Source organism: Agelaius phoeniceus, chromosome 3, assembly GCF_051311805.1.
Source record: "Agelaius phoeniceus isolate bAgePho1 chromosome 3, bAgePho1.hap1, whole genome shotgun sequence".
Lineage (NCBI taxonomy): Eukaryota > Metazoa > Chordata > Aves > Passeriformes > Icteridae > Agelaius > Agelaius phoeniceus.
The window spans coordinates 102,704,258-102,728,577 of NC_135267.1; the positions used below are offsets into that span (position 1 = coordinate 102,704,258).

Genomic DNA, 24,320 nt, shown 5'->3' on the forward strand with positions numbered 1-24,320 from the left:
CCCCCTCAGTGCTTAACTGAAAAACTAAGTTGAACATTTGTCCATTAATAATTTAACGTATGTCAGCCAAACATATCTTTATCTTTATTTCAATTAAATTAAAAACAATCTGCAAGTATATTTATGCAACATTCACTATATACACACGATTTATGCAACTGCAAGGCAATCCTATGTATGCTGATTAATCTATTGTTAGTAAAACATGACAATAGCTATGGAAGTTGACAAGTGACTGTTTTCATGGCATGACTGAAAAAGAATAGCTACTAGCCATGAAATGGATTATCAGTAAACCTTAAAAAGAACATGACATAACCTAGCAGAGATTAACAGTCTTCTAAATGTAGTATATTTGCTTCAGATGATAGTGCTGCTTTTAAAAAAAAATTCGCTGTCACCTTAATGATGTAAGACTTTCATCAGCTCTATCTAAAGAAAGCAATAATTAGACATTATGCTTCCTGGCAAAAATTTATTTTTGAACTGGCACCACAGTATTTCAGAAAATAATAATAAAGTACCTCTTTGGTGAAGCCTAGGTACCCCCTACTACTCATTGTAACAACTTGTAAACAGGACCGCAATACAGTGCTTTGCCTTAATTCTAGCTCGGTTAGGTACCACAGATCTTCCTCACAGTCCTTCTCATAATTTTAGGAAGGTATTTTAAAGCAGGGAGTAAGTAAAGCAAAGGAAAATTAAGAAGGATATAAAGTTCCCTGTTTGAGATTTAAAAAAAGTGCATAATGTTTTCATTCCGAAAACTGTGCCACTGTATGGAACTGATGGATACAAGACTGTTTTTCCTTCCTGTACTGGGCATTATTGATCATTACACAAACACAGTCTCTGCTCATTGGCCAAAGAAGTCTCTCCAGACTGTTTTCTGGTACAATCAGCTGTCCAATTACTTTAGAACAAAGTCCTGCATACTAAAACAAGAATAGCAAGTTAACCGGGTTTTCCACTAGAAAGTCTGTTTTTGCAATTCCATTTCTGTACACTACATTTCCAACGCATTGGAGAGTTCTTAGTGTTTGGCATACACGTCCCAACTCCTTGACACCACCAGGTTCAGTGCATCCATTGCCAGCAACAGACATAGCACCAGGAAAATGCGACTCCCAGCGCGAGGGACAGTTCAGGAGGAGGGGGCGTTCTCCAGCAAGGGTGGCCCATCCCGATGCATCGATGGGTGCGTGTGCTCCCTTTTGTAAGTTTTTGGAGGAAGCTTTGGGATATGTTGAGAAGTGCTTTGTCGTGGAGGAATGGGTGGTCCAGCAACAGAAGGGAGGTCCACATCCTGCGGTATCAAAGGCGGCGATGGCAGGTGCCTCCGTGCTACATGTGGAGAAGGTGTCTGGGGGGGAGGGGGCGTGAAGGGAGAGGGGCTGTTTGGGAAAAAGGTGTTACCAAGTTCGCTTTTTCTCCCCAGGGGTGGAGGCTGGAGGTGTAGTGGTGAGCTAGAGAAAACATCTGGAGTTCGCACAGGTTCCCGTGGCGGTAACTCGGGGGGGTTGGCAGGGGTAACACAGGAGTCAGAGATGCAGGTCCGATCAGGCACCGAGTACCTTGGAGAATACACTTTAGAGGTTGGCTGCCTAGGAGGGATTGCTGGTGGGTTGTCCAGGTGTGCAGAAGTGATCTGAGGTACACAAACACTTCGGTCAGTAAAATTCCAGAGTGGCAGCAAAGCACAGGACCCTGCTGTCAAACAGAAGCCCCCTCCTGCACTGCAGATTGCTCTTAGCCGGGCTGCAGCAACACACGAGTGAACAGCCAAGGATGGAAGGAATGAAGATGCACAGAGAGGGACAAGGGAAAGGCAAAGAATGGTCAAAGGAACAATTTCCATGCTAGTTCCAGGTCTGCTTGCTGGGGAGGTTTGGATATCTTCCAACACTTCCCCAGTAAAAAGCACTTGGAATGGATTAACATGCCAGGAATTTCTTCAAGAAAACTAGAAAAAGGGAGAGGCTGATGATGCTGAACAGGGAAAAAAATAAGCTATGCTCAGAAGATGGAGTTAAGTAGTCAGAATTATGGAAGTGAGCAGCTCCCAAGTTGCAGACCATACTGATAGGATAACTGATCTTCAACACCGTATCACGTACACAATGTTTTCAAATATATTTTGGTAGGATTTCAGATACATTTTGGTGATGTGTCAAGTTCTGCTGACTGGCAAAACAGTTGCATGTAGTCTGAAAATAACTGCTGAAGAGCCACTTATAAGCTCTCTTCAAAGACATATCTGCTCTGAAGTAATTTTGTGTAGGATTTTCAAATCTGAAGTCACAAATGAGCTTCCACTGAAATCAGGTGAAATTTGACAGTGTCTGCAACAAAGGCTGGATCAGATCCCAGTTGCCAGACAAATGCAAAAGGAAAATGTAGGAATGCCTTAAAGCAGGCAGGCAGACAGGATGGGTAAAGCAAGCACTTGAGCACCACAACATCAGGATCAAATATTCTGGTGAAACTTTCCAGAGGACCGAGTTGTGTACAGCACTTTCCATCATTACTGTTCATCAGTTCTTACTCTTATTCATATTTCCTAAACCTATAGTCTGGAATAATTAATCCCAGATGGAAACACCTGCCTGAAGCCCCAAGTTCTCACAGGCAATGCAAGGGCCTGAGCATAGCACATCAGTAGATGAGACATTTCTAACCCTAAATTTAGGTCCCATCTATTTTCATTTGTCTGAGATCAAGACAGTGAGGTAGAGCTGTGAAGGCCTGAAATACATGGCTGCTTACTTTTTCACATACAGTTCTTAAAAAAATAAATGTACTATCTTTGAGAGTTACTTTTCTATCATACCCTGTCCTTCTTCTCCCAGAAAAACAAATGACCCTTTTTCTGCTTACTTACTTTTGATGGGGAGGATTCAGCTGGGGCAGATTCTGGTCTTCTTCGTGGAGGAACAGGAGGAGGGACAGGAGCATCATCTGAAGTTTTGGTAAAGTTTATGGATGACACAGAAGCAGATCCTAAGGGACATAAAAAAACCCTGTTGATAATTATGAACTTTTGGCTCAATATTGCTGCCAATAGAGGTGCCATAAATAATAAAGCAATTGCTCATAAAAAGCATCATGAATCAAGGAAGTGGCAAATAAAGACAACGAAACAAGCCTCTAACTTGCAGCTGCCAGAGAAACTGCTTTTCTGAATGCAAAGATCTCTGTGGCCATCAGCTCCTGAACTTCCTTAAGTAATCCTTGAGACCAAAACCACACCACAAACTTGTTCTTGTATCACAATATCACTAAAATAATATCCTGAACCTGCAGTCAATGGACCCAACAACAAAGAAATCCTTTCTCCAGAGGCTTTCCAAAGACCTGGCTTGGACACTCAGCAATGGCACAGCTCTGCTAAGGAACTTCTGCCTTTAGGAAGTAATTTCACCTCCCTGTGGCAACCAGCTGAACACAGGAGTAACCTCTGAAAACCCTTGTATGTGAAAGGAGCCTACATCCATTATTAAATACTGAGGACACACCATAAAATATGAGCTTCCTTGGATGTTGGAAAATACATCCAAGAAGAAAAAGAGGTGTGGATAGATCCTGATGGATTTAAAGCAAGCAAATACTGATTTTAACTTCTGCAGGAATACCATCCACGTACACAGAAATCAGTTCCGAACTGCAGGCAGCAGAATAAGGCACCTACAAACAATTCATTTTTTATTCTCAATGTTTACCATCACATACTCACCAAATACATTCACACAAATACATATGGCACCAAATCCCCCAAGTTTGCTTGGGACATATATGGGCCCTAGATATTACCTCTGCCTTCAGTTTTGAAGGTCCTCCAAAGACTTGTATCAGTCCCTATGTAACACATCTAATTCTGTTCAGTTTCTCCTTTACAATCAAAACTTTTAAAGAAAAAGTGAGTAAGAAATATTAAAAGTTTTTGATGCAATGATTTTTACAGTCACTTGGGAAGGCTAGACCTGATTTCCCCTGCCTAACACCACAAAATGTGAGTGGCACGTGCTGCCTGTGAGCACCTACGTGTATGGAAAGGGCTGGAGGGGTCCGAGTCGAAGACGCTGCAGGCGTCAGTGGTGCTGGACGTGGCGGAGGCAGGGGGTGGGGTCAGCGGGGTCCGCGGCGAGTTGGGCGCCGACGCCGTCGCTTCCGTCTCGCTCTCGGGGATGCGGCTGTAGCTGATTTTCCTTGGCTCCTGCTGCAGGGGCGTGGGATGCCTCATGGTGCCTGGCCTTGGATTAGAGGGACGAACACCTGGGGACTTGAGAGGGTAGCTGTACTTCTTGGGCTGAAATGACAGAAAATATCACCCAAAATCAAAAGGCCGTGGGATCACTTAAATGTAGCTTTGTAGTTATGAAGTCAGAGATCTGAAATTACTTCTGCCATCTATGAAAGTCAAATGTAAGCACTTTTGGAAAAATAAATGCAAAAATTGAATACTAACAAATCTTGGAGGAGGCTTGACATTTCGTGGCTCTATCTCCAGTGACTTATTGAAGAGATAATCTGTAAATTCTGTCTCCACGCTGTTTCCCATTGGATTCAGGTTTTCAAAAAATCTCTGCAATACATGAAGGCAGACAACTTGTCAGCTAAGATGCTTTTTAATACTGCTTGTTTCTACAGCACAAATGATCCCAGCTGTTCAAGAAAAGAGAGAAAATGCTGGAGTCAGAGATAATGACAGACTTAAGCTATTAAATCTGTTTGTCACTAGGCCTTTTCTGGACATTGCTACTGCTATGCTTGGCCTGAAAACCAGCTGTGCAAGTACCCTAAATGCTCTCTGCAGTGCAAAGTCAGACCAGGTTTGCCCAAACACTTCCAGAAAAAGCTGCAAACAATCCAACTTTACAGTGATGCAGGGAAGACTGCTCCCATAATGCATTCTGTCAAAGCCTGAGGAGAACAAATAAAAAAAACCTTGCAGAATCTCTTAAGATAAGCGCTTATGTGACTCTCTGAAAGCACACATCTCAAAAAATGTCAAGAAAAAAAGAAAAAAGGAAGAAAGGAAAGCAACCAGAGAAGACACTGCTTAGACAACACCTCAGACCAAGGAAAACAAGTACCATGAAAAGGAAAGAAAGATGTGAGTATCATCTCCATCAACATATGATGTAAACACAGTGCTATCAGGTAAACATGGAACATAAAGGCAGTGTAACAGAGGAGGAAAAGACAATTGGGCAAATAATTGCAATTGAGTGAAGGACAATGAGCATCTGCCAGTTTCAGTTCCTGTCTAACACTGATCAATAAGAAGATCTACCAATATCCCAACAGATGAGAAAAATGAAACAAACCCAAGAAACTGCAAGCATTGAGCTTTCTGCCCTTTCTTACACTGAGACCCAAGAGAGGTTTTATGACAGGTCCTCTGCTCATCTCTGATTCAGTCAGACCAAATCTATGTGAATTCAGTCTGTCCTTATGGTCTGTCAGCTGACAAAATCACCACACAAGGAAATTGTGTCACTTACCCTGATGTCAAATTCCACTCTTAAACAATACGGCTGGTTCTGGTACTGCTGGATTTCCCCTGTTATCTCAGCTACCTTCCTTCTCTTGCTGAAGTTTATAAGGTCTTTCCCATGGCGCTTGAGAAATTCAGGATTGCCTTCTTCTGTTTTCAAAATGTTGGTTAAGTAAATCCCTAAACAGCAACAGAAGAGGTTTTCAACACAGAGTACAAAACAAGGAGGAAGTCAGGACTGGAATGCAAGGAATTCTTAAAAAAATTAATTTGTGCACTGCAATTATTTAGAAAACCCTTTGTTAGGGTCAACAAGAGAATTGCACCTCACCTTCCAACGAGGGCAACAATTTAAATATTTTAACATGCCTTTTCCAGAAAGATGCCTTTTTTGCATCAAAGTCCCAAAGTCTGTGCACCTTTCTATGGTTTAGGAAGCTCATACAACTGAACACTACAAGGGGACACTGAACAGGAATGCTTTCTCTTAACTCCTCCATTAGATATCGCAGCTAAACTCCAAAAATTATTTTCAAGTTTTATCTTGGTTTCATAATTGCATCAAATAATTTGAAGATTAGGAAGTAAAAAGTGCTCTCCACTTCACAGATCATGTGTCTGGAATTGTCATTAGTACTTGACAGAAATAACTGAAGCTATTCACATGTGATCCTGCTAACCTCTACTCATCTCTGAAGCAGGACAGAAGGTTTCTTAGTTGATCTTATTTTTCTTTGCAGAGCTCTGGAGTATATCTTTCCCCAATCTGTAAAAGGCCAAAACCCACTATTTTCTTTCAGTTTTGGCTTGAAGCCTATGTTGGACAAGTGCACTGTCCAGACTTGGAACTGATCTGTAGCAAACATTTAAGTGGATGCTTAAGAACAGGAGTGACATGTGCTTAGCATCACAATCTGCTTAATGTCAGCAATCCACTTCAAAGAAAAACTGTTAAATCTGATGATAAAGAGGATGCTTGCTTTCCAAACTCTGTTCCTACAGAAATTAGACTTTTTAATAGAAATGAAACTCTAACTGTATTTCTTGGCACCCTTGATGAGGAAGAGGATCTTTCTTTTTCTCCCAATGGCAATAATATTTCTAATGTGACCATCTTCTATTGAGAGTATATCTGGATGTAACAATTCAAACCACACTGTAAAACCACACAAAGTAAAAATCAGCAAATATGGATACTGCATAAAATAGGATATTGTAGACATACTTATTTTTACTGCAAACGATATCTTCCTTGAATAGTCACTTTAGGGTTTTTTTCACATATTCGTGTCTGGGCACCTGAAATTCCAACCCATCTGTCCTGTTAAAATTGACTTTTCTTTCTATTGTTCATACTCTGTTTAGTCCCTTAGCTCAATACTTTCCAAATGTTAATGTGGGACATGGCTCATCCAAACCACAGGTACTCACCAAAAAAAGGCACACAAGGAGGATTAATGGACCTGAGTTTTGCCAAGTATTTCTTATAATGGTCCTCACTCAGCTCATAAGCTTCTTCTAAGATCTTCTTCTGGCGACTTGGAATTTGCTTAAAAGAGAGATCAAACAGGTGGTTTGGAAAGAGAAGATAAAGGCATGGCCCAGCAACAGTACTGAGAGTATGGTCTCCCACTGGCACTTGAATCAGGGACCACGAGGACACTGCCCCACCATCCTGAGATGCCTTGCTTAAGTGGGGATGGATTTCTTGCTTCTCAAAGCAAGGAAAAACCCTCTCTCTTCCACCCTGGTTGATTCATTTCTTGGGGGATTTACTTTCCTTGCTCCTTGGAAGCAAATGCTTACTGACAAGACAGGCTTTCAGCGCAGCCAAGGTACCCTGCATGACACTGCCATAGCAAAAGTGGAAAACATTTCACTGTACCTCAAATGTGTGATCCAACCTATAAACTGCTGCGGAGTTCATAGCACTGACAATCTCAAGGACACCATTAAAGTTGTTTAGCTCTTGAAAAACTTGCAGGATCTCAATTATCCGGCTCACTACAATTACTCTCTCCTCTAGGTTTTCTGTTTCTACAATGCATCTAAATACACAAGAACATTGGGGTTTGTATTAAAGCACTGATGAGGTTTCCAAAGTCAAATATTAACTTGTAACACAAACAAATAGGATTTTATCAAATTACTTGAGGTAGTTCTGAAAATGTCTTAGAGATTTGAAAATATTCTAATAATACAAAGCTTGAGACCACTATGTTAAATTTCTCACAGGGACCGGTTTTAGCATCTAAACACCAAAACAGGAATTCTCCTAGAACAGAATTTTTCACAGTATACTTGTCAATGGTCTGTAAATGTCCCAATATGGAGCAGGTGCAGATTCAGGAAAGTCACTTACTTTTCAAACCACAGAGTTAGGTTAGTTGTATGCCTTATCATTTTGAGAAGGTTGGGAGAATTAATTTCTTTATCTTCCTTTGTCCACACACTTCCAACTAGTTCTGATGGCTGCACAGCTCTGGAAAAGTAGATGTTTTACCAAAAAATGTAACTAAAAGCAGGAAGGTATTATTTTTCCAAACCCTCTTGATTTTCACTGAATTTGGAATTCATATTTAGAAATAAATTCTTAAGGTATCCCTTCTACAACATTAGGCTGTCCTCATGACTAAATGATATTTCTACAGTTCTTTTTTAGACAGTAGATATTTCTTAATGTATGTCACTCTTAAGCACCTCTGTACATCTAGATGAAGAATGAAATCTCCATCTCGTTCACTCTAACAAAATGTGAGCTTCCAATGCCTGAATAATTTCTTAGCTGATGAGATCTGACACATTCCTTAATTTGCTACACAAAGCAGGATGTGAAGAAAACTGATTTAATAATTGTTCATACTTCTCAAAGTTTGATCTACTCAGAAAATACCAAGAGAAGGCTGGAGCACAAGACAATTAACAGTATGCAACAATCACACATACTGTACATTAACTTGGGGAGGATAAAACAAATATTGTCTTTAAGAGAGCTTCCACTGAAAAATGGAAACTAATACACAGCACTGGCGAAGTCCCTTAATCTCTGTGGGGCTTCACATCAGAGGCCCACAGAAACAATTTCAGGCATGGAGAATATTTTGGTTTGTGCCACGTGTTTCTCAGTGGAGGAAAGTTACCTGTAAAAATCTGACTCCAGCAAAGTGAGCTGCCGAGCGATTTCTATGGGATGCAGAGTGAGCAAGTCAAAAGTCTCTGTGTGCCCTGGTTTGCTGATGTGCCACTCAATTGCTGGAGGGGGGCTCTCAAAAGTGATGTTGTGGCTCGGCCCAATGGCTTGTGCCTGCTTTTTCCTGTTGATTATCTTTGTGATGGATTCAACCCACTTCTTCATGGCTTTGCCTGGCACACAGAGAAAATTACTATTTAGTTAATACTGTTTTTACTAAGACATCAGTATAATTCAGTAATCAGTAACCCCAAAACCTAATAAATTAAAGCAATCGTATATTCTTTAGGATTGGCATACTCTACACAAATGTAGAAGTATTCAAAGACAGAAAGAATTCCTCAACAGCCAATGCTGAGCACAACTTTGCCCAAGCACAAATCAGAACACCCAAATTAGACTCCTGCCCTGATTTAGGTGCTTTTCTTTCTTTTCTGAGTTTACAGTGAGTTTTTGGGAACAAACCTTGTTTTGCCCAAAATGCACTTCTGCAAACACCTTGAACTTTCTAGTTTGGGGAAGAGCATGTGATTACCTCAGATAACCTAGAAAGTCAAAATAACAAACAGGGAGAAGCTTCTTCCTGTACTGAATTTGCCATCAAAGCTGAGAATAAAATTGAAAGGCTAAAAGCCTTCTTAGCTCTGCATCATAAGAATTTCATGCACCAGTCCATTGAAAATTTACCAGTAACACCCACTGAATTAGCTGCCTCATTCTCCTGCTTTTTAGTGGCTAAATAACCACTAAGTACTTCTCTGACACAGTCTTTTCCTACAAATTGCTCCCATGTCTGTCTTGGCTTTATTTAAAAGGAAACAGGAAAAGTCTGTACAATCACAACAGCAAGGTGTCCTACAGTTCTAATATGCACTGTGAAGTAGCTGGAAACACTTGTTTCAAAGAAATAATGGTTTCCACCATCCAACTTTACAAAAATTACCCCTGTGTAAAGTTTAAAATGACAATCAAAGCAATTATTCTGTCCTCATCATGACTCAGTTCTTATTATTTTTCATTATTTCAGTCCCTCTACAGCAAAACTCATTTATGTAATTGACATATTTAACATTATGTAAATTTAATTCCAGTCCCTCTACAACAAAACTCAATTTATGTAAATAACAATCATTATTCTGAACAAGAGCCAGATTTTGAATAATAGTGTGTGTGTGGGCTTAATGAAAGTCCATTTCACGCTCTTTATGAAGTATTTAATAATAATAGTGTTCATTATTTAATAAGTATTTAATAATGTCCTGTTTTTCCTGAAAGCAAAATTGATCGCACTCTGTATCTCTGAAACGGGATGCTTTAGAATAAATGTCAGCACTTAAGGAACTGTAAATACCTCTTACTGTTCCAATGAACTCCTCCAAACGTTTCAGAAGGTCAGCATCTCTTTCAAAGTCATAGAAATGGTGCTCTACCCAGTGTCGACACACATTTAATACTCTGCAAAAGCAAAGAATAAAGAAACACTCCAGAGCCCAGTCTATCTTCCCTTTCAAAGCAGCTGCAAGAAAGGCCTCTGGCAGCACCAGGAGCCAGTGCAGCCAAAAGGTGGCACTTCAGAAGCAATTCAGGGTGGCTCCCAGGGATGCAGCACTCACCTTAGCTGCACAGGTTGAATGTACTCTTTCCTAAACCTTTTCAGCTCTGCACTAAGGGGTTGGTCTCCGTTCTCCATGGCAATACGGTCGGCCTCCGTGGGCTCAGGCTCTGGAATTTCAAATCTAGCACAGAAGATGGGTGTAAGCACTAGCCCTCTGTTACACCAGTCTTGGGCACAAGCTTCTGGATATAAACTTGTACATTTTACTGGCAATCCTTGAATTGGACAACTTTTTAAAAGGTGTCTGAAGCGACCAAAACCAACTGGAAAGCCAGAATCTTACACACTCCAAGTAAAAAGAAAAAAAATGCACTTCATAAGAACAGTATTTTTAACAGTGGCATACCTTTCTATTAGCAAACTCAGCAACTCTTGAGGTCTACAGAAGGATCTATATGTTGTGAGAAAAGTCCGAACAAAGTTGGGATCTAAGACAAAGAATAATTTTACACTTATGTCAGCAATTACCTGTTTTTTTTCTTTTACAATAACTTCAATTATCCGTTAAAATTAAGGATGTCACCCTGTCAATTTACAGAGAAGGTGATGTAAACCAAAATGGCTTTGGTAACAGTTCAAAACCTCCTAAAATAGCAATACAAAGCAGAACTTAAAACCAATGTTCATTCTCTTGAAGGTTCACAACAATGACTTTCCCTCCCCCCCCCCCTTCAGCTGTTAAAAGACAGGATTCTTTTCCAATGACTTTGAAATTAATGAAGAGATGATTTTATTTATGAGTAAACAACTTTGGTTTTGACAGTGATTGGGACACGAGAACTCAAAAAACACATCAAGTCACTTTGCACTAGATAGAAATGGCCTCTTCCAGGGGAGAATATTTCCCCCAAACTGGCACAACTGATAACCACTCATGGTTAAGGCAGCCTAGATATTTTTTCACCTGACAGCTATGTTAGAGGTTATATTTATTTCACTTCTAGAAAATCAACTGATTTCATTTAAATTGACTAACTACACAGAAATTAATTTAAAATATGAAAATGTGTCTTAAAAACAATCAAAACAATCAGAAAACCAAAGTGTCTCTCATAATTACAAAAGCAAACCCATTTGTTTTCAAATATGAGGAAATGCACTGACAGCTCACTGGCACTGCACAGAGCTGACTAGAAACAAGGCTAACACTGTTATCACTGAACAGAATTAATGAGCACATTGCAACAGCTTTGCATATTAGATCCATATCCAGATTTGAAAACCAAACCCCAGCTGGTAATTGTCCTAACACAGAGTGGCTGAAGAGGGGCTCACAGGACTTGAAGCAAGAATTCCTGTAGGCTATAACATGTAGGATAAAAAGCCTGCATTATTTGACCTAATGCTCTACTGGATTTACTTCCTAAAATATGGATTTTTAAGAGCTGCTTTAAAATCCTCCTTAACTCTTTACCAGCATCTTGTCCATTTGAATGAACATTCCAGCTTCCTTAGATCCCACTGAGTTGTTCATTTGGGCAACAGTTTACTGTGATGTGCTGCACACCTTAACTGTGCCATGTAACACAGCATTTCCTTGCAATTTTGTTGCATGATAATTCTCATTCCTTAAACAATTGGCTATTCTGCTTCTCACATGTCCTCCATTATCCCATTTTCCTAACCATAACCCCTCTCCCACCAGTCTTTGAAACTGTACAGTCCAAAATTATTTTCAAAGGCAGAACTCCAATCTTTTTTGCCCAAAGAAGGTCATCCCTGTTCACATCATCTTCATGATGAAAATACATAAATTCTGCTGTGCTAAAGAAGCACAGTAACTCATACTTTCACAGCTTGCAATCTGTACACAGCATCTACTCTAAATAAGAGATTTTGTTGACATGAAAAAAGAGCTTCCATAGCAATTAAGATTTTCAGATCACTGCAAGCTCTGAGTTGTAGCTATTGCTGTTTACAGGTAGGGTCAGCATAGAAATCCACAATACATATTGAATTTCAAACCAAGTAGATCAGAAAATCAAATCTACCTTCATTATCTTACTAGCAACGACTGTGACTCAAAATAGTGTACAATATATGAGTAAGTGTTAAAAAAATACAGTCAACACCAGTTAGCCAGGATGTCTGCTCATGTGATAATTCTCTCTTCAATGCAGCCAATTTGAAAGCTAAAAAAGAACAATAACTGTTCTACGAGGATTTATAAATAATCACCCTTGAATTCCTTAAGAAAGGAAACGGACACTATGATGACGCACAAACACTCTTAACATATCTAAGCTTTAAAAATAGAAGAGTGCTGCCCTATAGATAAAAAAATGCCATGACTTTAAAATGTTGGTACCACCTAATCCAGCTGCTCTGAAACAAGAATTGGGCAAGAGGAGATAATGAATGCAAAAACACATGAAAGCAAGGAAAACCCACCAGAATATGCAAATAGGGTCAGAACCTGAACTTCTAATTGCAGGGCAATTTCTCTCATGTGAAAATACATGGAAAGCTGCTTTTGAGGAGGAGATTTCTCTCTGTTTTGCTACTCCACCACAGGATAGTTTGGACAGTCTGCCATGCCTTGTGACTATGTGGCCATCAGGGCTGTCTCTCTGTCTGAACTCTTGTAGAAGCTGGATGCCTCCCACCCCTGGCAGAATTGTTTCCTTAGAGCTTTCCCTGTTGCACAGTAAAGAAATTTTGGCTGATAAAATGGTTTCTCATTTGTCAAGGGGGTGAGGGATGACAAATAAAAAGTCCAACACCCATATCTACAAATGAGGTGGACTGTGTGGATCTTCATATATTACAAAAAATTGAGACCTGATTTGACTACAGCAACAACTAAACTGCAACAAATTTGTATGACCTTTGCAAAGTGTACCTGTAATTATTTCTTACACCTCTTGACCTACAAAGATAAAAACCTAGGGAAAAGCCACAGCTATAGTAAATACTGTCTTTAGACTGGCAGATCAAGGGCTGCCATAACCAGCCACACTGAATTTCAGAAAAATTGCCTCAGAAAGGTACACACTTGCTGTTCTGGCATATGAATATAAAGCCAATAAAGACTTTAAAGATCATCATCACAGACACACAATCCTGTGTGGGGCAAGAAAAGCATTTCTACAGACTGTAGCAGTTTTGGTACATATCACCAAGGCACTCTTCCCAGGTCTCCAAGCAGAGGAGAAGCCTTGAACTCAGCTGATGCATGTGTGAAAGAGCTAACCTGGTACTCTGGAGAATTGCTGCCCTACTCACTGCATGTCACAAGATGCAACAAACCCCTCAATGATTTACATCACCAATGGATCATGTTTCCTGTACAACAGAGCATTTTTGGTTGAGTCACTCTATCTTTTATTTCTTTGCTGCCCTGGAAAAGACTGCACAGAATGGGGAGAACAATGATGTTTTTCCTCACAGATAACCAAATATAAAACAGAAGGTATAGAAGATAATAGTGTTGAGAAATTATGCACAATGTAGCAATGCAGCATCACATCCACTAAGATGATTAAGGCTACAAAGACAAGCTACATACATTATAAGACAACTATTTTTATCCTTTTGGTCAAAGTCTTTCAGGCCACCTCTCAGAACCTATATTCTCAGTTTTCTCATACAATACTTTTTGCTAATTCTTTTGCAAAGGCAATGCTAGATTAAAAAAAACCTAATAAAAAGTGTCCTCCTTTCTCTAAAGCTGAGTTGTTTGATTTTACTGTCAAGACTTATGACATAAATTATGTCATAAATCATGCCTATAAAATATAAAGCCAAGAGCTAGAAGTTTAAAAAGGTACAAGAAAATCAAGACAGCTACAAAACTGCCCAGGTAAAAACTGCCAGCACAATATTCCATTTGGCTTTCTAGTAAACATTAGGAAAATCAAAAGAAGAGCAAGAATAGTAATGAAGAGATTAAATATAAATATTTTAAAAAGTAAACAGAGTACTAAACTACAGAAATTATATTCTTCTTACTGCTCACTTCTTTCAAATAAATATTCCTGATCTATGCATGGTATCTAGGACTGAACTGAAGAATAACATTCTACAACAATTAAGAGTGTAAAAAGGAAGAAAAAAAAATTGTTGAATATGAAAAGCACTAATACCAAGATGCACGAAGTTTCAGAATAACTGACATACAGACAGAATCAGAAAAAAAAATCCAAACCCCAAACTAGACCATGCTTTGCAGCACAGCTTATGAAAATCCTGGGCTACTATCAAGAAGAACCCCACACACTGAGGTCAGCCTGAATAACCACATAAATGTCTTTAACATGACATTTAACACAAACAGAAACCCTAAGTCAAAAGTCCTTAAATCAAATCCTCACTGAAGTTCTGATTAAGGCAAAGTTCTGAGGACAAAGTAAGCAAGTGACTGCATCTATCAAGTTGCTATTGGTCCTTCCATGGCACACCAGCATGGACATAGCTGATGGAGTACAACCCTGAACTGAAAACGCTGGGCCCATAATTCTCTCCCACAATGCTGGCCCTTCCTGTGTCACCCAGCTTTAAAAGTCTGGAGGGAAGGCAGTTCTTGTAGCTTGGGGCACAAAGGAAAAAGTATTGTCTAGAGCTCAATTGCTGCAGGCCCCCACCCCCTCCCTTGCATGAGAACAATCCCATACACATGTAATATCCCATGTGAACTGCCAAACATACTCCCTTTTTACTCATTTTATGTATTTTGCTGCATGTATTTAACACTGAGAGAGAAGCATGAACTAGTTATTACCTTGAGTTTTGGGTGCACAAACCAAGTGCCTCACCTGCATACATGTGGTATGTCAGCCTCTCGATGAGCTTCACAACAGTTCCTGCCTTGATGATGGGGATTCCAGATTTGGGCTGCATGTTCTCTTCAAACACAATATTCTCTTCAGAGTCGGGTTCTGCAAATCTATAAAGCTCAGGATTTGGAAATCTCATCTGCTCCTCTTTTTCTTCCTGTAACATTGTTACATCCAACATCCTTTCCAGCGTGCTTCTATATTGCAAAGATATCAATGCTGCCATCCAGTTGTTTTTCTCTTCAGCTGATTTAGCAGCAAAAATAACACTGTTCTCATCTTTTAAGATGATTTCAAAAGCATGTCTATACTCATTAGTGTCATCTTTATCATTGATTTGTACCTTTCGCATGAAGAACTTCTCCTTGAGTCGATATTCTGCATTGCTAGCACCAGGAAGTCTTGGCTGGCCATGATTTGACTTACAGCAAATCATCAAGCCATCAAACAGGAATATGTGTCTCTCGTGCTTTGCTCCTACACGTGTGAGTGTTCCTTCCATGATGAACTCGTTACAGCACTGTCCAATGTCTTTACCCTCCCAACCATCAATATTTTTCTGGATTTCATTCATTTTCTTAATTGCTAGCTGCTTCCCCTTCATCTGCTGAGTATAGAACCGGCATGCGGATTCACTTCAGTGGAGGATGGGAAAAAGGCAGCCTGTTAGTACACATGTTTTTAAAAAAAACACAACCACCACTAACACAAAAGCACCAGATCATCCTTATGAGAAGTGAGGATTTCACTGAGAATGCAATTTCATCATTCAATATCAGCACCATCGCAAAGTCTTGACTAAAGCATCTCATCTGATAAATTTTCTACTTATCTTCAGCAATAGATGTTTACCTAAACACTAACAACCAGAGGCAGGCAAGCTGTGAGTGCTTCTTAGCCCAACAAGCCACTCACTTCCATAACCAACAGAACAATTCTAGATGGCATTAATTTGAAACAAGTACATTCAGAAAAAAAAGCTGTTAAATGTATTCATGTTCAAGCCTAAAGGTTACAGCACAAAAATTGTCTGGCAACAAAAATATTGAAACAATTTTAAGAGTAGTTTCAAATTCAAGAACATTACCTTCTAACCACACAGAAAGGTACTTTTAGAATATTTTTAGGTGGATATTTATTATCTGAGCACAATTAACCCAGCAATGCCGCAACTTTCTACTTACCAGTGAATTCTCAGAACGTCTCAACTACCAGTTTGCAAGGACACATAGAAATTAGAACTGTTTTAAAACAATAACAAATTATCTTGGCTTTGATGTCACTTCCTCTGAAAAAGCAGGCTTGTCACAAACTATTTTGTTCATTGTTTACTAAAAGAGGAAACCGGGAGCCCTGGATTTATAGCAAAGCATTAAGAGCAGAGAGCAGAAAAAGCGGAAACGTTTACCTAAGCCTTCGCTTTGCAAGGCTTTTGGAGCATATCCGTTCCATACTGCTTTGAAGATTTAGCAGGGCAGTTATTGCTTGCTTCAAGCACTCCTTATCCTCTTCATCCTCACTTTTTTCTTCCAATTGCTGTGAACATTGAAAATCAAAGACAGGAAGTGTTACAAGCATTTTGGTATTTGCAAATCGAGAAGTTTGACCCAGGAAGAAGAAATTTAACCTTCTGCTGATTTTCCATGCTCCTGCTTGTTATAGAAGTTAATGGTAATAACCAGGTGTGTTACTGACACAGGTGAGAGACAACTCTCTGCTAAGAGCTTAATCTCATTAAAATACAGCACAGTCACTAAGGTCTCCCAGATACAAACACACTCAGACATGCAGTATTTATCTCAAACTGGTCTGATTTCCCTTACAGCTCCTTATTGGAACCCATTTCAGGTGTTAAATCTTAAGAAGAACAAGAAATGAAGAAGACCCCCATACACACCATACTACAGGACAAGATCAAATGAGTCCATAACACATAAACATCCTGGAACAGGCAAGCTGGACCCAAAGCTAAGCAGAATTCCTTCATCATATTTAAAAATAGAAGATTACAAGGACTCTCACCTCATGAATAACAGCCTAATTAATAAATCAGGTGGAAGCAGACCTTGGAAATTATCTCAAGCCAACCTCCAGCACAACTGCAGAGGCAACACAAATCAAGTTGGCCAGAGCCACAATTAGTTTTGAATTTAAAAACTAAACTAAAACTGGATAAGAAGGATAAGAACACTTAATATTTTGTGTCTAACTATTGTCATGACAGGTAAATTTTTAAAACAAGATCTGCCATGTTAAAGATTGCTTGAAGATTTGCATCTCAAATCTTCATTTAAGCACTAAAATGTTTCACATGAGAGAAAAAATAGGTGACTACAGTTGTGGCTTAGATGTCAAACTGAAATAACATTTGTAGAATTATTAACAGACAAGCATTTTAGACTATCACACACCAAGAATTAGCTCCACACAATTGAAGAATTTGTTTTGGTGGTAGAAGTGAAACAAAGGCCAGTATGAACCAGAATGAGACGCCCTTGCAAAAAGTAAAATTGCGCTGTTTGATTCCAGTGTAAAATATAAGTATTGTCCTTCAAAATTCAACAGAGTACAACAGTCACGTTTGATATTTTAATGGGTCAGAGAACAGCACTAATTTCCCCCTAACTAGAGTTAATCATTCAATGCAACAGCTGTCAATGCCAAAGACTACTTTATTTGTTTTCAGCCATAAGCATGACCACAAAGTTTCTTCTAGGCAGCTTTGGTTCATGTAGTGTCATCTCCTGTGCTCTCAACCTAAGCAGCATTAGGTGGGAGAGCCTACTTGAGTAGCAACCACTGAAATAGGTCAGAGAATGCACCACAGCAGGCATTACTCCCCACAAGATCTTAGGGAGATTACATCATCCAGGAAGGAACAGACCACCCTTTTCATATTCCTCTACTCTGCAGATTTAATGGAGGTATCATCTCCCCTTTGCTTCAGTTTTGCAGATCTGGGTTCAGAGAGGATTTCAGACCAAGGAGGCAAGTCCATCACTGGCAGAAGTCTTGAAAGAAAGCTTTGAAAAAGCTGTAACTACCTCTAAGACTTTGCATATTTCCCGCACAAGGATTCAGAGAAGGCTCTTTGCCTTGTGTGCTGCCTTTTTACAAGCTTCCATCAAAACAGTCTGGCTGGGTTTCCTACAATTTCTGGGTTGCTACCCTTAAGCAGTGGAAGAGATTGTTTAAGCCCAGTCTCCTTGAAAATAATCCTTACTAGGTCCTACAACATTCTGTACATTCTCTTGAGAAACAAACTAATAAAGATTAACATTCATTACTGCAAAGCATTCTGATCTTATGTTGCTTTTTACAGCAACCTCTCTCCAGTTGCAAAAATGTTGGTATTTATCCATGTCCCAAAGCAAAACACATATTTACATATAGAGAAAGCAGTTAATACTTAGAAACTAAATCAAAATCCAGTGAGTGTAATTATGCTCCAAGTTTAACATTTAGAAAGTGCTGTGCAGAAATGTGTGTTGTCTTCTGTGTAACACCAACACAAATGGCAAGTCAAGCAATACTCTGAATCACTATGGAAACACTTATCTGGACACAGGAATTTGGAAGTTTATATTCCAGCATGGTACTGTACAGTTACCAAAACCAGACTTAACCAGAACTCAGTGTAAATTACAGCAATGATTTCATCTTACACTGCCCCTGGACAGTTTAGAAAAGGTGGAAAGTGAAATGGCATAACTGGAAAGCATCCAGAAAGTTTCTCTGCAAATCCCACTCATTCTTCTATAGCTGCACAGTGCCCCCTAATGAAGAAACCAGGGAGATGCTAAGTAAGTGGTGAGGGGGTTTTGTTTGTTTGGGGGTTGTTTGCTTTTGTTTGGTTTTTTACAGAAAGTGCGCTATACACTACAAAAAATAGTATAATATTATATGAAGGAAGTGCAGACTTCTGATTATCAGTAGTATTATAGAGATTGTGGGTTTTAACAATCTTATGAGAAAATACTGGCTTATCATTCATGTGATTCACAATACTCCAGGCACAAGACACTGTTCATTCAAGGAAGAAAACTTGGAAAATAGACTGCTAAGGAAGTCTTTAACAAAAAGAAAGTAGTCTACATTCTAGACCACAATTTCTGAAGAGACACCAAGAAGTGAAAGACAAGGTATTTTGTTCTACCTGTTGCATACCACGGGGATTACATATTTATAAATTCCAAAGAGATAGAAAATAAATCCTTCTCATGCAGTGCACAATTAGACTGTGGCAGTTAACCTCTTACACTGTAAGAGAAGCATCTCTCTGGAAATACAGTGATAGAAAATACAGAGGAGAACCATAGCAGCAGGTGTCATGGCAGACAGGAAGTCTTCTTGAACTTTAGGGTTTGCATCACAACCTAGACTTCTGTCTTCTTCCCAGAAGATTAACCACTGAAATTTGTGAACTGCAAGTTCCCCAACTCCTCTGGGAATCAAGACCACAGCTTCAATACACAGAAGACAGAGCTATTTTGTAATCAACAATAAAAACCAACAGGGTTTCTTCTCTGAGCAAGGCAGGCAGGTCTGCTGGCACTTAGCCACAAACCAATCCTGGAAGGTGGCTCAACTCTCTGACTTTTTGTAATTCCTAAAAAAACCAAAAAAACTCAGTCCAAAGCAGCAGTGTACTGGGGGCAAAAGAAAGTGTTCTCATATCTAGAAGCTTTACATTTTTAGAAAGCATCAGGAAATCATATGGAACAGTAAATGGGGAGAACTGCAGGGAGTACCATGCACTTCTGGAAAATGCTAGCAGACTAAAAAGCAACTCACACCTGAACCTTGAAGGAAACTCCACATGCCATATTCCTGAACATACATACATAGCTTCAATACACTGAAATTTGAAAAGTCATTTTGTTCTCATATAACCTTAGACAATCTCGAGCACAGTGCAGTAAAAATAGTCATACAGTTATCTGTTTATTTAGATCTACATTAGAGCAGGAGTGTCAGTTGCATTGACAGTGGAACAGAACTTAGTATCTTACTGAAGCAATGATAAAAACCTTTTCTCCACTCAAAGTTTAATTATGTCTTCTCAGTTTAATTTTTAAAAGCTACATAAAATAGCACATGACAAATATCAAACCCCAGATATCAGATAATTAGTTACAAAAAGCCTTCAGAATTCTCTTGGAAGTACATTTTAGAAGACACAGATGCTAAAAGGCCCTCGTCTTTTATTTCATGTTATGTTTAACTCACAATATAAAATATGATCAACCCATTGGGAAGCATACTGGACAAGTAAAGCATCAAAACAGAGGAAAACAAAAAGCATTTAAACTTGTAGTACAAGATTCCTTGTTCCTTCACCTCTTTACTATGTGACTTAAAATAGGTCCTAAATATATGTTGAAAATTCAAGTACATCAAATGTCATCCGAGCCCAAAAAAACTTCAAAACATTTGAGCTAAAGAAACATGTGAATTTAAGGAATTGTTACTTTGATTACCCAATGTGAACGTTCTTATTTCGGAAGGGGTGTGTGTGTATGTGTGAAATTAAAATAATTATGTTTCAGAATTGAATTACATTACTCTGAAGTGCAATTTTGAAAATTAGGATGGACACTGAGGAGAAGTCAGGAAGACCCATTGAGAACTGCATACTACACAAGTCTGTCAGCTGATGTTTCACCAATTCAACAGATCAAAAGGTTTCTTATGTGGCCAATTTGCCATTAGCATTCCCATAAAGGGGTACAGCCTGTCAGAAGACCATATTCCACATTTCCTCCAGGGCTACAGAACCTGCTAAAGTGTTTTACCTGGTGTCTCCTCAGCAGGAAGAGGTGCAATTTTGCTCTCAGTTTCTGCAAGTTTGCTCTCAGTTTCTGCAGCTGGGAAGGGATTCAAGTATGCAATCAGTGTTAGGTTACACACTCAGCATCTCCTTCACCAAGGAAGGAATAGAAAAGCAAAGCTTTTTTTCAAATGTCTTCTCTGAGGTTTTCATGAAACTATTTCCTAAACATTCAGACTTTTTGTAGGCTACTAGCAGCCATTTATGCATTTTGCATTCCATTACTGGGAATGGCTACTTTGCCTATAGGAGGCCTTGACTTCTCAAAGTACAGAAAACCCATTTGCTCTGCATTTTTCAGAAATATGGGGTTTGGTTTTTTTTTTTTGCATGTGCTGATGTCTCCTCCACAGCAGCATCATTACCTTTCTGCAACAAATGTACAAGTTCACACAGATCCTTCCAGAGCCTTCATGCTCTGAAACTCTCTTCTCTCTTACTGTCACTTTGGTTTGTCTCATCACTATTAGCAGACCTGCAGAATACATTAGAAATTTAAAACTCATAATTTAGTTCATAACATTTAGTTAGATCAGTATTTGAAATATCACAGAATATTTACCTACGTGCTACCACACTTGTAATTGAGGTCTTCCATCTTCTTCCCCCAAATTTTCCATCAAAGTAAAGACAATGCAATTTGAAAACATCTTCCCTTTCTCTTTTGTAATTCCAAAGTGGATTAAAATCCACTTTTTCTGCTTCAAAACAATTCAAGTCCGATCTTTGCCAGAAAATTTTGCAAGGCTGTAAGCAAAACTGGATGACACCTCTCTGTTTGGACAGAAATGTATGTATTTTTGAACAGAAATGCATGAGTATTTCGATGCTATGTAAGGTGAATGCACAATTTCAGAGATCATTCTGAGAAGCAAGGGTAGAACCCTGTTGATTTTAAGAGGAACCCTGGTGTTAAGTAATAAAACCAGCAGGTGAAATGAACAACCAGCAGTGACAAGAACAAACCACAAATGGTGTTTGTTGTTCCACTTGTGTGTGTTATTTCCTTCGTATTTCCATCAGTTTCCATTGAATATCTCAAAGTATTGACAGAAAACATAAACCTCCATTGTTATAAGAGAAACAAAGAAAGCTGACAGTGGGACTAAATCCATAGCTCCATATCCAGAAGTATTTCCAGTGAAGTTATGCAAGCATATGAAAGTGTCAACCACTGCACTACCTCTTTCCAAGGATCTGCCTTTTGTACACAAGGTGCAGGAGAAGAGGACAGGGAAATACACTACAGTTTTGAAAAGATTATGCAACAGTATCAGAGACTGTATCATGACTGCCATAGTCACAAAAACTAGGAGTTGAAAATCCCAGCTAAAATAAGCTTCTTAACATTCAGTCCTCAATGGATTTTGTCAAAATTTTTATTTAGCAGGGAAAAAAAGAATCAAAATTTGTGAAAATTCCTGTAACACCCATCCATTTTCATGGGAGTTTGGCCTTGGGTGTTCAGCACAGGCTGCTGCCATGGAAGTTGAAGTGCTCTCTACCATCACTAACAGCAGCCCCTGAAAAGTGGGAACAAATCAGTTAACAGAGCTCTTCTAACTCCCACAGGACTACAGAGCATTTGCCATGCAGGTGGCTCTGGAAAATTGATTAGAAAACAGGACTTTGGAACCCTACGGTTAAACACGCAAGTGAAGTCGCAAGTCTGGAGTTCAGGACGTGCTTCATTTGACTTCCCAAAGAAGTCTGGCCCTGTGACATCCTACTCCTGCCTCAAGGGATCAAAGTACAGCCTTTGCTGTTACAGGGCCAGCAGGATTGACTGACACAGCTCAAGTGCCACTGGGGACTGGAAGGCAAAGGGTCACAAGGAATATTTTATGCTCACTTTTGTTATATTTTATCCAGTTTTTGCAGAAAAGCAATTTTAGAGGGATAATAGAAAAAAATATTCTCAGAGGTACCTATTTAGGAAGGAAAGAAGAGTATTAGAAATTATTAGAAAATTTCTTGGAAAGAGACATCTGCTTCTCAAAATCTCAGATACATCCTGTGTGTAAGGAAAAAACCCTACGAAGCAAAACATGCAGCCCCATTACACCTCCACAACAGATGACATAAATCACTGACAAATTAAGTGACACCCATGTCACTTCATGGGTGTGAAGTTTGCATAGATTCATCTGATGCATACACAGGAAACACATCAATGAGTGCCACAGCTAGAAAGAAAATTAAGGACCAATTAATTCAATTAACAATAGCCAAATTTCTGGGAAAAGCGCACACACACCCACAAATGTGTGACAAAGTTTTTTTTTCCCCTTTCAACTTCTCCCTTTTGGCTGATGAACCCATAACTGACTTAAGCCATAAACTCACTACCACTTAAAGGAGAAAAGAAATAGAAATACTGTCAATGAAACCCCACAAGCAAGAAGTAAATACAGAATCTCATTTCCTCATTTCACCTGGCTGTAATCAACTCTGGCTTCTACCACATGACACAACTCCTATACCTTTACAACATTCCAGTTGTAACACAAGTCTTCTTAGCTTAACAATACGAAGTTTCCTAAATTTTTTACCTACTGTCACATTCTAGGAAACCTCTTCTTAGACTTCAGTCCAAATTTTACATCACCCCAGCTTTTTCTCCTAAAAAACACCCAAATACACTGGGTAGTCCTTATCACACATTAGCAACAGTTTGGTCAAGCTACACTTTCTTTATTTAACACACAGACCTCCATCTGTCACAGAGACCCAGAACTACACATTATCTCCAGTGGATGTAATAAGTCATCCACATCTGCAGCTATATACACAGAGAGATGGAAAACTTTAATACTTCTGCTTTTTATTTATTTCAAATGGTACTGTGCATACAAGTTGCTGTCCTTGGAAAGAAGCACTGAAGAAAAAGTGATTTCAGGAAGTAAAATCTCGTGCTGATATTAAGTGAATACATTCTAGAAATAATTGACAGCTTTCAAGTCCATGATTTACTGGTTTTAACAGTAATTAAGGGATACTTTGCAAATTGACTAAAGCAACAGAACCTGCTAACCACAGTGCTCTTACTGAAGACAAGCAGTCCAGACAGTGTTGTGAGACAATGATCTGTAATTGCAGATATTGTAAAACCTTAGCAGACTGACAAAGTTCAACTAATTAAGACTTTGATTCTCCACCCTGGGCTGGGTTACACCACTTACAGATGGCACTCCAAACCGAATTCACTCGATTTGTTACATTCTGGAACAGGACACTGGTGAAACAAGGCTGAGAATCAAAGTGAAGTCAAAGCCCAAAACACTTTTGGATGTGCTGCCCAATAAAACACACAGCAAGAAACTCAGAGGATCAAACTCGAAATCCCCTAGTCCTAAACTAACACTGTACTACCCTGTGCCTTCTTCAGCAACATGTAACAAATTTAATACCAA

The 24,320-nt window shown here is 39.2% G+C and overlaps 1 protein-coding gene across 1 annotated transcript in view; it reads right to left on the reverse strand.

Annotated features, from left to right (window-relative positions):
* Positions 1-62: 62 nt before the first annotated feature.
* Positions 63-24,320, reverse strand: part of SOS1 (SOS Ras/Rac guanine nucleotide exchange factor 1) — a 43,334-nt gene continuing 19,076 nt past the window's right edge. The window contains exons 9-22 of the mRNA XM_054630186.2: positions 16,486-16,613; positions 15,057-15,712; positions 10,649-10,730; positions 10,301-10,423; positions 10,039-10,142; positions 8,638-8,860; positions 7,860-7,979; positions 7,383-7,545; positions 6,929-7,046; positions 5,505-5,677; positions 4,466-4,582; positions 4,042-4,306; positions 2,882-3,000; positions 63-1,648 (exon numbers count right to left, since the gene is read on the reverse strand). Of these exons, the coding sequence (XP_054486161.2) occupies positions 1,145-1,648; positions 2,882-3,000; positions 4,042-4,306; positions 4,466-4,582; positions 5,505-5,677; positions 6,929-7,046; positions 7,383-7,545; positions 7,860-7,979; positions 8,638-8,860; positions 10,039-10,142; positions 10,301-10,423; positions 10,649-10,730; positions 15,057-15,712; positions 16,486-16,613 (2,895 nt within the window). The 3' untranslated portion in view covers positions 63-1,144. The remainder of the gene's footprint in view (positions 1,649-2,881; positions 3,001-4,041; positions 4,307-4,465; positions 4,583-5,504; positions 5,678-6,928; positions 7,047-7,382; positions 7,546-7,859; positions 7,980-8,637; positions 8,861-10,038; positions 10,143-10,300; positions 10,424-10,648; positions 10,731-15,056; positions 15,713-16,485; positions 16,614-24,320) is intronic.